Source organism: Sitophilus oryzae, unplaced genomic scaffold (genome assembly GCF_002938485.1).
Source record: "Sitophilus oryzae breed Bouriz unplaced genomic scaffold, Soryzae_2.0 scaffold_1576_pilon_pilon, whole genome shotgun sequence".
Classification (NCBI taxonomy): domain Eukaryota; kingdom Metazoa; phylum Arthropoda; class Insecta; order Coleoptera; family Curculionidae; genus Sitophilus; species Sitophilus oryzae.
Genome location: NW_022146254.1, coordinates 9,494,542 through 9,512,598, shown reverse-complemented (window position 1 = coordinate 9,512,598; position 18,057 = coordinate 9,494,542). Strand labels below are relative to the sequence as shown.

Genomic DNA, 18,057 nt, shown 5'->3' with positions numbered 1-18,057 from the left:
CTTCGATTTAACATTGAATATTATTATTCTGGTCAAGAAATATGTTATCACTGAAGTCCTTTGATTATAAAATACTTGGTATATTCGCATGGTCAAACAAATCAGTTTGTTAATCTTGTTTTATTATTAGAATTATAATAACTAAGTTTATATCTTCATTTAAGAAAGACGGTTTAAATATGAACTGTACAAAATCAGCGTCAAGTGGCCTGTGAAGCGACACTGGCTAAAAATTTCTATCAGGTCGATCTCTATATGTACCTAATTTCGAAGAAAATTGCTATGAAAATTATCAAAAATGAATATTTAAATTTAAAAAACTAAATGTTTAGAGACACAGTAATTAATCGGTTTTTTTTGTTTCAAAAAACTGATTTTTACTGAACAGATTTTTTTTCAATTTATTGTATCAATTTTGTATTAAATGACATATGTATAAGGATCAGTTTGACGGAAATAATCAGCAATTTTCTATTCAGAGGTCACTGTGACACCATTTTTTTTTGATCGAATGATATTGATATAAAACGTCGCTGATTATAACACACACAGTACGACCGGTAAAAAAAAAGTTGATTTGAAAATGACGATCGATGACACTCACCATTTAATTTTACATACAAAATGTGGCAGCATTCTTCGTTTCAAAGCACACTGTGACAACGATTTTTTTTTAATTGTATAGTATTTTTTAAATAATATAAAATTTATTATATAGGGTGCTTACATTTCTTAAAAGTATCTTGTGACCAAATATACTAGTAAATTTAAATAGACTCTAAGTAACAAAATATTTATTACAAAAATAAAATGCCATTGAAATGGCATGTAGAATATAAGCCCTATTATCTATTTGTGCCTATTAAGTTTATTTCTGCGAGACAATAAGGACCCAAGAAACCATTTTGTAACAATTTGACACAACTGGTGTTTAAATTGAAAAGAATATAACTGAAGATGGAGGGATTTTAGGCTCACGAGGCAAATTCAAGGCTAATTTTAACCAATATTAACACTCTAGGCTAAATATATTAAAACATATCTTTAGTATACTGTCATGGAAACCTTAGAAGATGATTGCTTTACAAAAAAAAATAATAAGACACTTTTTTTCATATATTTTTTTCAACTTGGAGATTCCCACAGATTTGTTTATCAATAGTCTGATATGTGGTTTTTCCTAACCAAATTTCAAGAAAAAAAACGGTTTACCAATGTTCTTAAAAATAAACAAAATATATTATTTTTATTTACTCTTTTGAGGGCTGTAACTGCTGCGGGAAGCATTTTAGAGCATAATATGTTCATAGGAACTTGTTTTATTTGTATCAGTATATGGTGTGGTTAAGCTAACCTAACCCTACCGAAGTTAGATACACTATTTCTTTGACACCCTGTATCTCCGATCTAGCATTTATAGATATCCTATATTCTATAAGCAATATATTTAGATATCCAGCATTTTAGGACATACATTTTTAGGAACTTTTTTACTTATTTTTATCTGGCATTAGTTTTCCAAATACAATTCGGACCACCCTGTATATCCTCCTGAATTTTAATAGTTCAATAGTCTCAGTATTTTTCATTTTTCGTTGGTAAATATACAAGAATTGTTTTATTAAAAAATAATGCAAAGATGAGAGACACAAATAAACTCAAATAATTTACCGGTACAGAACGTTACATATAAATAAAGGTTGTACTGGGGTACTGAATTCAGTCCGTTTAAAATCATACACCGTCGCGCAGTACAGCACTAAATCAAATTTAAATCTCTTAAATCGATTTTTAGATAATTTTCAAATTCAAAATGACGGTTAGGAAGAAAAGTATCGACAATTCCTTGGACGCGATTTTGTACAATTTGAGCGATTTTGGAAAATACCAAATTTATGTTTTCGGTTTAGTATGTGTAGCGGTGGTTTTGCATTCAATGGTTCATATAGTATATGTTTTCACCGCTATGGACTTAGATTACAGGTATTTTTAGTATTTGTTCTTGTTAAATTGTTACAAAAAAGAGTACAGTTCGATCATAAATGCATGCATAATTATGCAGTACTATGATATTGCACTTTTCATTGGAGATATTCGTTATACTCTATGTCTTCCGATTGTCTTTACAAGAGGAATCTTTTTTTATTAATAATTCATTAAAAAACTTTGGTTGTTCTAAAATGGTTAATTCCATTTGTGCTTTTCAAAATTTCCATACTGTTTCAAAGAAAATAAAATAACATGATTTTTTTCTAAGGTTACCATGACGTTGTATTTTATTGGAACAAATTGTTATTGTTTATCTTAGTGTCTTCTCTTCAGATAATTGATTTTTGAGGATATATAAAATAAAAAGAAAATTCTAGATTTTTTACAGATTTTCGAAAAATTTGAAATACATTGAAGAATCCTGTGATCATTTTTTAAAATTATTATAAAAAAATTCTAAATAAAGACTTTTAAAAAAATTAGCGCCTGGAGGCACGTATAGCCGCCCATACTATAATATGTTAATAAAAAGTTGGTAGGCAGTTCTTTTAGTTTCAAAGTAAAGAAATTTTTTCAATTTTTTTTATCTCAAAAACTGCGACTTTGATTTTGATTTTATTACAAATTTTGTTGCAAATATTATTCCTAATCTTAAATTGAAAACCGCGTTTCGCTATCTACTGTAATTTTGGAGTTACAATTTTTTTAAATTTTTAATCCTCTCCCATACCCCCTTACCAACCCCCACCCCCACCAAAAACTAATGGCCAGATTCTCGGGTGCCACAGTATTTGTGTGCCAAATTTGGTTAAAATCGGTTTAGCGGTTTTTGAGTTATCGTGTGTTACAGACGGACAGACAGACAGACAGACACCATGAAAATATTTTGTATTTAGGCCATTTATGACCCAAATAACTCATTTTGAGTGAAATTAAAAAAAATTCTTTTTTGCCGATCTTAATAGCCTACCATACCTGTTGGTATGGTCGGCTAAAAATTTTGGAAATATATATTTTTGACAAGTTTTATGTCAGTTTTTAGTAAATAACTTCTAGAGATTGGCTTCGCAAAAATTATCATCGATTGTCATTCCCTAACTGTTTCTGACGCCGTTTTTTTTTTCAATCATACGGTATGATTAGAATAACCCCTATAATAATAACATACCTTCTAATATACAGGGTTGTTCACCACATACGACACGGAGTATTGTAGCTAAACGATGAGATTTTTACAAATTGTAAGTTTGGGGTTCGTTGAAGGACTATTAGAGCTACAATTTAAAAATATTTTTACAAGATATAGAGTGTCCCAAATAAATAAAAAATATCAAAGTTGAATTTTTTTAAATGGAACACCCTGTATATTATTACATTTTTAGTTTCTACGATTAAAACAAAGGTAAATTTGATTAAGGTTTATTATACTTAAACCTTACCGTTTTTGAAATATTTTCAATTTTGTGAAATTGCAGTAAAAATTTTAAAGCTTCATTTCTCCAAGGGTATCAATGTTTCTAATACTAAATATTTAATGAAGTTTATTTATTGATCAGTTATTGTGTTGCAATAATAAAAATAATACTACCTTATACAGAGTGTCTAAAAATTTATTTTAAATAATTATTAGCTTACAGTTGAGGGTTGGTTTGGATGCAGATGATAGCAGATGATTATAAACTAAAGTTTATAACTCAAATTTATAACCTGCTGATGATGCTAACATGGTTAGCGAAACGCGCGTCCAGTGTAAAAGTAAAAGTGTTTTGGTGTATTGTGGTGATTTAGTGTTTTTAATTATTAGCTTTAAACGGCAATAACTTCTTTAATTTAAATGGAATGCCCTGTATATTTTAGGAGAATCAGATGCACAATTAAATTGTCTATCAAATTGTATTATACCATTTTTTACCTATCCCTTCAAGTTTTTGTAGAAAATGTATTTTCTTATAATTTAGACCTCATTTATCAATATATCCATGGAATATTGACATTTTAGATTGTTTTTAAAATGTACAATGTATGTAAGAGACTAGTAATATTATCCTTTTAGCAAAACGATAATATTACTAGCCCATTTGTATGCAAAAAGAAAACTATTTAAATCTTTATAAAAGAGTATACCATTAATTAAATATAACACCATTATTTCCGCCCATATATTAATTAATTACATACTTAATTGTGTTCGTTAATAAATTATTATAAATAAATGTGGATTTGAGTCAGAAATCAATATAATAATAAGTTATCAATATCATGTTGTTATAAATAAGTTTATTAAAAATGAAATATCATTTTTGTTATTTTATCACACTGTCTAATGCCCATACAAAATTCAGTTTTTAGTATTTGGAGCAATTATTATTAATCAACGCAAACAGTCAGTTAATGTAGTTTGAATACTGGAATCATATTAATTGATCCTCTTTAACAAATATTTAAACAGTTTTTTTATTTTTTAATGAAATAAACAAATTATATCGACAATATTAGTATCTGTACTCTTTAAAAATTTGGTACATCTTTAAAAATAATCTAAAATGTCAATAGTCCATGGGTATATTGATAAATAAGTTCTAAATTACAAGAAAATGCATTTTCTACGGAAACTTAAAGAGATAGGTAAAAAATGGTATAAAATAATTTGATAGGCAATTAAATTGTGCATCGCATTCTCGTAAAATATACAGGGTGTTCTATTTAAATTAAACAAGTTATTGCCGTTTGAAGCTAATAATTATTTAAAATAAATTTATAGACACTCTGTATAAGGTAGTATTATTTTTATTATTGCAACACAATAACTGATCATAAATAAACTTCAGTAAATATTTAGTATTAAAAACTTTGATACCCTTGGAGAAATGAAGCCTTAAAATTTTTACTGCAATTTCACAAAATTGAAAATATTTCAAAAACGGTAAGGTTTAAGTATAATAAACCTTAATCAAATTTACCTTTGTTTTAATCGTAGAAACTAAAAATGTAATAATATACAGGGTGTTCCATTTAAAAAAATACAACTTTGATATTTTTTACTTATTTGGGACACTCTGTATCTTGTAGAATTATTTTTAAATTGTACCTCTAATAGTCCTTCATCGAATCCAAAACTTACAATTTGTAAAAATCTCATCGTTTAGCTACAATACTCCGTGTCGTATGTGGTGAACAACCCTGTATAATTATTTTTGATTAATTATATAGAGATTTATATCAATTTATTACAGAATAACATGCATTAGTAGAATCGCGGTATTTTTTTATTCATGCATACATATAATTTAATTAATGTTATTGTGATTATACCTGGTTTTGATTTGATTAAACTATTAATTTGTGGAATATATACCTATTTATAAAAAAACATGGAAAAACCATAGTAGGTAAAATATATGTTAGGTAATTTTAGTTAAAACTCTGTTTATTTATAAAAGAACCCTGAATATTAAAAACTGAGTTTTCTGAGATTGTTGGTTAATTTTTGTAGACAATTGTTAAAATCATTTAGTTAAAAATAATGGACTTTTTTGTTTAAACTATTTATGGCACTAAACATTCATATACAGTGTCCTCAATTGAACAGCTAGAAAAACTTCTTTCATCATGCATTATCGTTAACTATACTTATTTCTTTTAACTTTGATAACAAACAGATAACAGATAAAACTCATTGAAGAATGTTTTGAGGAACCACCATTTTGTGTGTAATTAACAAACTTTAAGTAAATAAATTTTTCATATACAGGGTGGTCCGAACTGTATTCCGGAAACTTCGGCAGCATAATATTCTGCAGATAAAAATAAGTAAAAAAGTTCGTATAAAAAAATCACGGAAATATATATTGTTTTACTCAGTAGTCTTATACAGGTACGGACGAAAAGTTATTACTCTTGAAACCAGTTTAAACCTTAGACAAGGAAAGAAAGGGGACAGGTAACACGGCAGCTGAAAGTGAGGCAAGTTGTCGCCACGCGAAATTCTCCAATGGCGTAGCATCAGAAATTAGTTTGTACCTAGACGGTACAAAATATTTACTAAAACGTAAACTAATATATCGTTCATTTTTGAGTAATGCATATACAATTTTGTATTTTATAGTCTCACCTTTATAAATAATATATTTTCCATATTTGATAACAATACTTTATACATTTTTTTACATGTAAAATATATAAAAAAATGTTTATTGCAGAAATTGTATTTCTCTGATTATAGTTCCCTACGCCACTGGTGACATCCGGTCTAAGTAGCAATATTTATAGTTTCAAACATTAATTATAATACAGGATATTGAAAATACTACTTGGAATTATTAAAAATAGTTTGGTTTGGATGTGGTACAAGACATATTAAAAGCATATTACATATTTTTACTGCTATAATGAAAAAAATGTACATTTTATGACCACATAACAAAAGTTGTGTATCGATTTTTACCTGTGAAATGTAATTCCAGCCACTTTTTTCTCGCTTCGGCCTTTGCAGCCATACTCTGAACATCTCACCATACTAAACAACACAGTTTATAAATTTAAAACAAAACATTGTCACAAAAAAACATAAAAAATCGCTCGGTGTCACCTCGAAATCTTGTCACCAAAGTATGGCCGCCGATCGAATTTTCGCCTCACTATCCGATCACGGGTGAATATGCGTGTTACCCATCCTCTCTCTTTCCTTGTCTAAGGTTTAAACACATGTAGGTGGCGCCCCCTACAAATAAGAGTCATATTGACATTAAAACCAAATAATTTCTCACATCAAAAAACTCCCAGACACCAATTTTCATCGAAATATTGACATTACTTCATAAAATATTTAAAAAAAATCGAAATAAACATGAAACTTCTACACCCTGTATCTCCAAAACTAGGCATTTTAGAACATTTATATTTATACGAACTTTTTTCCTTATTTTTATAATATGCTGCCGAACTTTCCGAAATACAGTTCGGACCACCTTGTATTTTAAGAACCTGCTATTGGAGATTTGGACTGCCTATACAGGGTGAATCTTAAATATGTTCAAATAATTTCAGGGCTGGTAGATATCGATCAAAGGAACATACATATCTAAAACAACCGAGTTATTTTACTTTGAAAATTTCCAAAAAAATTGATTTTTTGCTAAAATTTTGAAAATCACTGGATCTTTTTTGGATTTTCTTTCTTGTAAATTTAATCTACTACTGTGCTACTGCCTATGTTGCCATATTAGAAACAAATTATGTTTTTTAACTAAGAACTAAAAAAAAATCCAAAAAATTTAAAATTTTTCAAAACTTTATAATTGTTTCTGGGGTCGAAATATACTACCCCGAAAATTATTTGCACTTATTTAAGACTCATCCTGTATATCCCTAAATGCATTATCATTTGACTTTCACAAAATCCCAGAAAGGGCACGAGAAGGGTTAAAATTACCCTCATCCCTACATAAATTTTACTAGAAATGTTTTGCAGCTTCAAAGACTACTGATATATATTTTTTTCTTAGATAGGCCCTTCTAATATTTTTAGGTCCCATTTAAGGAAAGATATGATATTTATATCATTGTTATTAACACATATTCTGAAAGTTCTAAATATCAAGCTACAAGGTGTAAAAATAATACTCTCCTAAATATTCTTCCTGTATAACATTTCTAACAAACATTTGACGTAATTATTCAAAGAATCAGTGTCTTTACTTTATTAATGACGTATATACAGGAATTTTAAATGTCCTAATGGTATCAAACCATTCAAAATATAAGGATTGAAATGTTCAGCACGTACTTTAATAAGACAATTTTGTAGAATGTAATGACTTGCGGAAGTACTTATGATTTTATTCAATCAGAAAATAGATGTATGTGTTTATCGAAAAAAATAACATGCGTAGGGACAGAGGACGTCATTTAGTGTACAGTTTGTCTAGAAATAATTTAGACATCAGTGACAAGAAAATAAAGAGGCAAACTAATATACAGGGTGTCAGAAAAATTTCTCACTCACTTTCACTTTTTCACTTTCAATCTCTTTTTTCATTTTAATCTATAGAATCACCCACCAAAGTTAGATACACTATTTTTGGACACCCTGTATATAACAACGATAATTTCTAATAATTGCATCTATCTATAATATATGTTTATAAGTAACAATATTTCTTTTCTTTTATATTGACTATACTTGAACTAGAAAAGTTGCTCTTAGCCATGATCTAAATTTCCTACTTTTTCCCACTTGAGAGCCATTGAAAACAAAATGATAAAATAATATCATTAAAGATGGCTTTGAATCAACACTATACTGTATTAAACAATTTTATGTACTTGTTTTGCAATTACTGTTTTAAGTTGTTCATAATAACAATTTTGATAATAAATTTTTAGGGCAATTTTTTAATTTATCCAGTTAAATATAATAAAATTTTCCATTAACGTTTGAAAATTAAACATTCACTGTAGATTATATGTCATCTTGAAGTAGAAAATCTTTTAAATACATTTTTCCTACTTGATAACAATGAAAAATATTAAGATAAAATAAAATCATTGAAAATCTCTTTGAACAAACATTTTTATTTGTTTAAAAATTTGTTTTATTTACTACGTATTGTTTGTAATAGTAATGTTTCGGATTTTTTTTTGGTTTTTGATTTAAGATTTAAGTGGTTAAGTTTCCAAAAATAACTTTGTTAACTCTAGTTTTACCCTAATACATTTTATTCTTAGATGTAAAGTTCCTAGTTGTGACCACCCAGAAGACTTAACATATAAACAGCCATGGTTGAAGAATACCATACCATTTGACGATGACAGCCCAGAAAAATGTTCAGTGTACCAACTTAAACCAAATCACACGGAACCAAATCAGAACTGCACGGGGGATGTATTTGACAAAAAAGTCATCGAAAAATGTGACGACTTTATTTATGACGGAGTTGAAAAAACAATTTTGCAGGAAGTAAGTTTATTATACAGAGTATCTCATATACGAGCCCTAACAACTATATGTTGGAACAAGGTCATATTTTGGAATTATTTGGTTTTTCAAAATGACTGAAAAATATATGTTTAATTTTTTAAATATAAACATAGCCATATATCCTAAACAACTTGACAATATTTTTATGAATTTGTAAATCAATCCATATTTACAGTAGCGGATTTTGTTCATAAAAGGACAAATTTGCTGACAACTAAATGTTGGGACAAGTATTTTTAAATAATTAATATCATCATAGGCGGCTTTGCTATAAACGTCACAAATGTCGCAAACTGTTTACTTCAGCATTGACAGCTTGTAAGTGACTCGATACTTTGAGTAGTGAGATTTACTGTAAGTAATTTTTTTTTTAATTTTCAATTTTGTTAATTTAATTGAAAGTAGTAAAAACTACGCGAAATTATCATTCGTTAATACAGTACGGGAAAAACAATTCGAAAAATTTCTGATGATTTAAGTTTTCCAAAAACCACGGTCTTTAATATAATAAAAAAATAGGGCGAATCTGCCAATGTAGACGTTAGAGGTAAAAGTTCGGGAAGGCCAAAAACTGTATCTCAGAGATATTTACGAAATATATTAAAAATTTGCAAGTCTGCGAGAAGAAGTACTCTTCGCGAAGTAACAGTTAAATGGAATACTGTAACTGGTTTAAATATATCAAGAGAATGTTGCCGAAAATATATTCATAAATGCTGTCTGGGGTTTTACAAGGTAAACTTTATTTTGTGTGGATAATCAATTACCTGAAGATTATTGATACAAATTCTTATTTAGGCCAAAGAAAAACCGCTACTGACAGAAATTCAAAAGAAAAATCGCTTCAATTGGGCAAAATCTAAATTATCGTGGACACAAAATGATTGGAATAAGGTCATATTTAGCGATGAGTCTAAATTTGATGTTTGCGTTGGAGATAATCGAAAACGAATAATACGAAATAAAGCAGAAGCCTTTCATAAAGATTGCTTAAAGAGGATTGTTAAATTTCCTAAGGGGATTATGGTCCGGGGTTGCATGTCAGCAAGAGGTTTGGGTAAATTGAATTTTATAGATGGCACTGTTAACGCCCAAAAATATGAACATATACTTGAGACCTCACTTTTGCCCAGTGCTCAAGAATTGTTTCCAAACGAAGACTATATTTTCCAACAAGATGGAACATCGTGCCATTCAGCAAAATCAACTAAAAATTGGTTCGGTAATAATAATATAAAAGTTCTATCCCATCCTGCAAGTAGTCCGGACCTCAATGTTATAGATATTGTGTGGCATAAAATGAAGCAATATTTAAGAAACCACCCTCAACGAACAATTTTTGATTTGCGGACAAAACTGCAGGAAATTTGGGATAATTTTTCTCCTCAAATGTGCCAATCTTTGGTAAATACAATGCCATTAAGAGTTCAGGCAGTTGTTAAGGCGAAAGGTGATGTAACTCCGTATTAAACAAATTTCTCGTTGTGCTGTCCCAATATATAGTTATCAGCAAATTTGGCTTGATTTTGGCAAAATAAGCTATTATCAAAAGGGATTTGTTTGCAAAGTTTAAAAATATAGTAAAATTGTCTAGATCATATTGTAATGTTTGAATTTAGAATAATAAACAAAATAAATTGAGTCGTTTTAAGAAATTACTATATTTATTACAGTTGAGGGTTGGAACCTTTGGTGTTAAACAGCAAAATAAAAACACTAAATCACCACAATACACCAAAACACTTTTACTTTTACACTGGACGCGCGTTTCGCTAACCATGTTAGCATCATCAGCAGTTGATTATAAACTAAAGTACAATCTACAAGTTGAGCGTTTATATACGTTTGTTTTGGTGTATTGTGGTGATTTAGTGTTTTTATTTTACTATATTTATTGCAAAAAAAGACCTTGTCCCAACATATAGTTGTTAGGGCTCGTATAAGTGCATATACATAAAATTTTGAGAACCACTGGATTTTTTCTATCTTCTTTCCTCTAAAGCCCCCCAGCTTTTTTTAATTAAAAATTCAAAAAAAAAGAATAAAAAAAACTGTAATTATTTAATTTTAATTTCGAAAATATGCGTTCAAAGACTTCTATCCCCGATTAATAAACAACAAATTATACAGTAAATTCCAAAATACAGTATTGTTTAAATTAAAAAAAAATCGGATTTGCCTCATTAGTCGCATTATTTCTAGTTTCTAATTGTGTTTATTTTATTAATGTACAATATTGTTATGTCATTGTTTAGTTCGGCCTTCAATGTGATGAGAATCTATGGAAATTAGCCATGGTAGGGACAGTGAACAGCGGTGGCCAATTTGTTGGACTCATAATTTCCGGGTTTATATCAGACAGGTAAATTAAAACATTTCAAAACATTATAAGATTTAGTTGAACTATATCCAGTGGCGTAGCAAGGCGGGGGCTGAGGGGGCGGGCCGCCCCGGGCGGCTACCCTCCAAGTATCTACGGGGCGAGAAAAAATTGTTATAAAGGCCGGCGGACAGATTCTATAGGGGCGGCAAACCTCTCTCCTAGAGGCTTTCCGCCCCGGGCACATAGGAAATAATATATTACAGTTGAGGGTTGGAACCTTTGGTGTTACACAGCAAAATAAAATTACACTAAATCACCACAATACACCAAAACTCTTTTACTTTTACACTGGACGCGCGTTTCGCTAACCATGTTAGCATCATCAGCAGATTATTATAAACTAAAGTACAATCTACAAGTTGAGCGTTTATATACTCGCCCAGTAGGTACCGAGGGGGCGTGGCAAAATCTAGCCAACCGAGTCAGAGCCAACTGAGCGTAACAGTTAATTTCCGTCACTAGAGTAGTAGGAACAAAGAACTTGAAGGAATTGGACCGATGACTCTGTTCATACTATCTTTACATTTATTAATTCTGATGCTTTCCTATGCATCTAATTGCCTGTAATTTGAGACTTGTTTAATTAATTTTAAATTATTAAGATCTATACAATGGTCTTTATCAACAAAATGTTCGGCAACGCAAGATTTATCCGGTCTACCATATCTTATCTGAGCTAAATGTTCTTTAAATCTAGTTAATATCGATCTTCTAGTTTGCTCAACATATTTCTGATTACAATCTTACAAGAAATTTCATAAATACCCGACCTTTCCAGTGGAGGTGTTTTATCCTTTGTATTGCCTAATAATTGTTGTAATTTATTATTAGCACTATACACAAGTTTATAATTGACATTCTTAAAAATTACTTTTAGACCACAGGATAACTCTCTATCAAACGGTATCGAAAAATATTTAGACGTATCTTCCTCCACTTGAAAAGTCGAATTTTCAGGAAATCATTAAGCTATACCTACGTTTTCTAATTAATTTATCAACTAGTGAAGGAGAATATCCATTACACTCAGCTACATTCCTAATGTAATCTCTTTCTATTTCATTTCTTTCGTTGGAAAGTGGGAAACTAAGTAATCTATGAACTAAGAAATTTAAACTAGCCATTTTATGTTCAACACTATGATGTGATTCATTAGGAATATATCAGCGTGTGGTATTTTTCCTATAGATATCAAATTCCACGCAATTATTAGTATTTCTAATAACTAATACATCTAGAAATGGTAATCTGTCGTTGTTCTCAATTTCATGCGTAAATTTAATGGAAGGAAAACGATTATTTAACTTAGAAATAAAATTATCTATGGTGTCTCAATGTGTGTCAAAAACAACAAAAATATCATCCACATACCTAACCCATACTCTTGGAAAATACTTAAACTGATTCTTAGCTTCCACTTCAAACCTGCTCATGAATAAATTAGCCAAAAATGGAGACAATGGATTACCCATTGCTGTACCTTCCCGCTGTTCAAAAAAGTTGTTATTAAATTGAAAACAATTTTGTTTCATACATAACGATGTAAGCTCAATATATTCAATCACAGTTTTGTTGTCGAGACCATTTGCGTTCAGTAATTCCTTCAAGTAGCCTAAAGTATGTGGAATTGGAACACTTGGGAACAACGAAGATACATCAAAGGACAAATAATATACATGTACTGATTTCTTTCGAAAATCGACATCTATGACACTATGAACCCTTCCTGGATACAAACGGTACATTGTAAGACAGGAAATTGTAGAGAGAAACAAGCCCTATAACATAGGATACAACATTTTAATGAACTGTGCTCTCCATAAAATCAATAAAATGAAAAATATACGAAATAATATACATGTACTGATTTCTTTCGGAAATCGACATCTATGACACTATGAACCCTTCCTGGATACAAACGGTACATTGTGAGAGAGGAAATTGTAGAGAGAAACAAGCCCTATACTATATCTAAAAATTATGGTAAACTAAAAACTAACTAAAAATGTGTCTGTGATTTTGTGTTAAGGTGCGTATTCGTTATCCGAACGAATGAACGAACGGATGGACGGTGGACCGAACGCATGCGGTCGTTCGTTTGTTCGTTCGCTCGGCCATCCGTTTCGAGTCGGTACATCAAAGGCGTTCGCAAACGAATGGGTTAAGGTGTTTTCGTTTGGTTCTAAAATCCGGTCCCGTCCATACTACTACCGAACGAACGAATGAACATTCGTTCGTTCGTTCGGACAGTGAATACGCACCTTTAAGAGTCTATTTCGCTGTACTGTTCGAGTAAATTTACTCCAAACATAAGGAATATTTTGTTGATGTTTGACCACCAAAATTTTAAAAATAAAGAAGTTGTCTAAAAATGTGCTACAATACGGATATCTTTAATTTCCTTCTTCATTTGTGTAAAAATACCTATGTCAGTTTTACATTAAATGCCGAACGCTTATTTTGCTACTTTTTTGGACTAGTAAAATGAACACTTAAACACCAGTGTAAACACATTTCTGAAATTCTTTATATAATTCTATTTTTTAATTGAAACTGACAATATAATCAAACGTTATAACGAAACTTTTATTGTAGATATGGTAGGAGGTGTCTTCTAGTATGGGGAATGGTCATCTGCGCTTTATGTGGATGCCTTAAGGCTTTTATGCCTACTTACAAGCTCTTCCTTTTGATGGAATTCTTGGACGCAGCTTTTGGCTCGGGAAGCTATATATGTGGTTTCGTTTTAGGTAAAAAAAATATCTTCTATTAAACATATACACCGTGTGTATCAATAAAAACAACTGAAATATATTCGAAAAAAAAAGTGTGAGACACTGATGGGATATTTTTTATTTGACTATTTTTTTAAAACAAAAACATTTCTGTAGGTATTGTTTGTGTCATGAACAAAGGTCTTTACCAACTTTCTTACTTTAAATGCAACATCCTGTATATTATTCAATTTTCGGATTCTTAAAAAAATTCATGTACAGGGTGTACCAAATTACTACCAAAAAAAAAGAGTTCATTTTTATGACTCTGGATAGATATAACAAAGAAAATCTCATTGCTACTTGTTCTACAAGATGGCGTTATCCAATTTTCAAACCAACGCGACGCGTTTCTTCTTTTAACTACCACCATCAAAGCTATTTTTACAAATGCGAATTATATTTTCAAAAAGCTGATGAAAGACTATTTAGGAAGAAAGTTGGTGTTTGTCATCGTTATAGGTATGGTACACAATAACTCAAAATACCAACAATACAATACAAACAATAAATTAAAATAAGTAATAATAACTGTATGTTTAAAACAGGTGTAGAACTAGTAGGACCTAAGAAACGTGTTCTAACAGGAACCCTAACAAGTTGCTGCTACGCAATTGGTGAAATTCTAGTTGCCATAGCTGCCTGGATTGTAAAAGACTGGAAGTAAATCTTTTCATATTTTAAGCTACTCTCCTAATAATATCTAAAAATATAATATTTTTCCAGGCTTCTTCTCTTGGTAACCTACAGTCCATCCCTACTTTTAGTCGCATACCTCTGGCTGATTCCCGAATCAATCAGATGGAACTTGAGCAAAGGTCGTGTAGATGAAGCCAAAAAAACTCTAAGAAAACTAGCCTCGGTAAATGGGAAAGAAATCACCGAAAAAGAATTGGAAACTCTGGATTTCGTGGAAATCGAACGTCAAGAATCAAATGAAAGCCTGGAAAAGTCCGGGGGTATTATGGAGGCTGTCAAATCAAGTGTTCTGATGTTTAGACTGGTTGCCTGTTGTTTTTGCTGGATAACGTGTGCCTTTTTGTTTTATGGATTGACATTGAATTCCGTGGCATTGAATGGGAATCATTATTTGGACTTTATACTTACAGGTGATGTTTATTTTTTTATAAAAATCTAACAGATGGGGAAAACATTTTATTTCGAGTGTTACTATGTCTGTCATTGAAGTTCTTGATATGAAGAGTGATTCATTTTACAAAAAAAAAACTTTATAAGTAAATGCCTTTATTGTCAAAAAATTTTACAATTTGTAGACAAAGGTAAAGTATATAATAATAGCAAACATTAGACCAGTGTTTACAAGATCAAATTCGATTATCAAAATATAAGTCATTGACGGCGTAGAAAGCCTTGTCTAGTAAATAAGATTTCAATGCTTTCCGAAATGAAGAAAATGATGTTATGGATTTGATCTCAAATGGCAGGTGATTGTGTATTTTTTTCGAGTTGTATAATATTAAACTTTTAACTAACTCTGGGCATGGGGTAGGTAGATAAATGTCTTGCTCCGCGTTCCTGAGTGGATAAGTGTGAGATGGCCTTTCTTGAGAAGCTGATACATGCTTACGTATTAGGCAAACGGACTCAAATATAAATAAGGAAGGAAGAGTTAATATTTTTAATTTTTTAAAAAAGTCCTGGCAATGAGTTCTGCTGTTTAGTCCCAGTGAATATCGAACAGCTCTCTTCTGGAGCTTGAAAATGCGGTCAAATTGAGTCGCACAACACGTACCCCAGAATGAAAAGGCATATCTGAGGTGCGACTCAAAAAGTGCATAATAAACAGTTCTAGCCACTGACAAGTTAAGCTCCTTAGAAACAGATCTTAATGCAAAACAGACAGAGCTCAAGTTTTTCGACAAAGCGTTAATATGCATGTCCCATTTTAGTGAATTCTCTACAACAAGCCCTAAGACTTTTACAGATTTTACGACGTCAATGGTGGTGTTGTTAAGTACAAAAAGCTGCAGCGAGTTTTTATACGACAAACCTTTAGTTTTAGAAATGTTGAGACTCAGGAGGTTTGAATCGCACCAAGATTTAATGGTGATTAAGTCATTTGATATAATCCTATGAACTGCCGTGTTAAGAGTTATGTTATTATTAAGAAACATCTAAAACGCAGTTTTATCATTAATTTATTTTCAAGGGTTTTACTATAAAATTAACAGTAATCTTATTGGATATGTTTATTTGCAGCTTTGGTAGAAGTTCCTGCTTATTTTACATGCAACTTCATCGTGGATAAATTAGGAAGAAAGAAATCTCTATGCGGTTCATATTTCTTAACTGGAGCTGCCTGTCTAGCTTTTATTTTCATACCAGCAAGTAAGTGTTTTAGAGAAAAATAATGTATTTTAGTTTCCCAACAAGATTCTCCTTCCTTAATTCGCATTTATCCACTCCTGGATATAGGTCTCTCCATGAATTGAATGTGAGTCTTCCAACGGTCTAAGGCACTCGAAGAAATATTCAAAAAGAAAAAATCAAAGATTTTGCTTGATTTAAGTAAGAAGAATCTTTTTCTCTGTAGTCGATTATTAATCTTTAAAATCTTAATGACTATGCATTACTCAATATACCAGATCATCTATCAAAACCAATCAAAAATTAATTCTAATTTTTTTCTTCTCAATTTAGGTTCAAGATGGGGCAGTTTATCGGTGTATTTAATAGGAAAATTCGGCGCCACTGCCTCGTTTACAGTGCTGTACGTCATCACCAGCGAAATGTTCCCAACGCACTTACGACACTCCTTCATGGGAACATGTTCCACGTTTGGCAGATGCGGTTCCATGATCTCACCTCAGACACCATTACTGGTTTGTACTTGATATTAAAACCACTATAGTACATACTAAGGGCTGGCAAAGGTTAGTCTTGGGTCGAGATTTCCGTATGTAAGAAGAGTACAATGCGTTTATAATGTACTGAATAAAGAGAGGACAGTAAACACGTTGCCAAACGTATGAAATAAACCGAGAAACTGTGCACATCGCTAAGAGGCGTGGAAGGGGATATAGCAGATTTGTCGCAGTTGACCGGTCGACCCAATCAATACCTTTGTCAGTACTTAAAGTTCTAGGGAAAGGTACGTCATGCGTTCAGCTTCACGATTTAATTACGTCTCGTGATACTTAATTTATTAGTTAAAGTATCATTTAATCTACCCTTGCGGTTAAAGTACTATTTTATCTACTATTTTTGATAGATATAAGGCAATTTTAACAGTTGATATGGAAAAAAGAATATTAGTTTTGTAATTCTAGATTTACCGGACTTAAAACGTAAAAATATCTATTTTTTGGTAATTTTCAGGCACAAATTTGGGATCCTCTACCTCTGGTGTGTTTCGGAGCGATGTCACTCTTTGCTGGACTTATAACATTAATTTTTCCGGAAACTGTCAATAAGAAATTACCGGACACAGTGAAACAAGCGGAAAATATCGGAAAAGTACAACCAAAAGTCAAGAAAGACGTTGAAAGATACTGAAGTACAAAAATTATTGTTGTATTTTTAATATTCCTATCTTTTTGTAATATCTGTGATAATGATTAGTTTGTTAATATTATTTTATAAGTTATTTATTAGATATTTTTTGTTTATTGTATAATTAAACCCAGTGCATTAAACTAATTCTAAATATTTAAGAAAATAAATCAACTCAAACCTCTCTTCTGTAAAAAATGTCTATACCTATGTGGCGGATTCATCTCTCCAAAAAATCCTGTATGGGTATTTCACCACTGCAAGAAAATCTACAAAATAAAATAGTTATTTTTTGTAAACACAGCTGGGCGTTAATCCAAACGGAAGCTACTTGTCAGCAAACTACATATATACAAATTTGCCTAACCAACAAAACAAATGCTTAACATTTCGGAAAGTTTATCTCTTTCAGTCGTCGG

General features: G+C 30.8%; 1 protein-coding gene across 1 annotated transcript; it reads left to right on the top strand.

Moving 5' to 3' along the window:
- The first annotated feature begins 1,737 nt into the window (after positions 1-1,737).
- LOC115879371 (organic cation transporter protein-like) lies at positions 1,738-17,831 on the top strand. The gene is made up of 9 exons (XM_030896153.1): positions 1,738-1,983; positions 8,716-8,947; positions 11,224-11,330; positions 13,947-14,101; positions 14,674-14,788; positions 14,852-15,234; positions 16,346-16,474; positions 16,787-16,968; positions 17,465-17,831. Exons 1-9 carry the CDS (start codon positions 1,814-1,816, stop codon positions 17,639-17,641), a joined length of 1,650 nt encoding a protein of 549 aa, XP_030752013.1. The 5' UTR covers positions 1,738-1,813; the 3' UTR covers positions 17,642-17,831.
- The last annotated feature ends 226 nt before the right edge of the window (positions 17,832-18,057 follow it).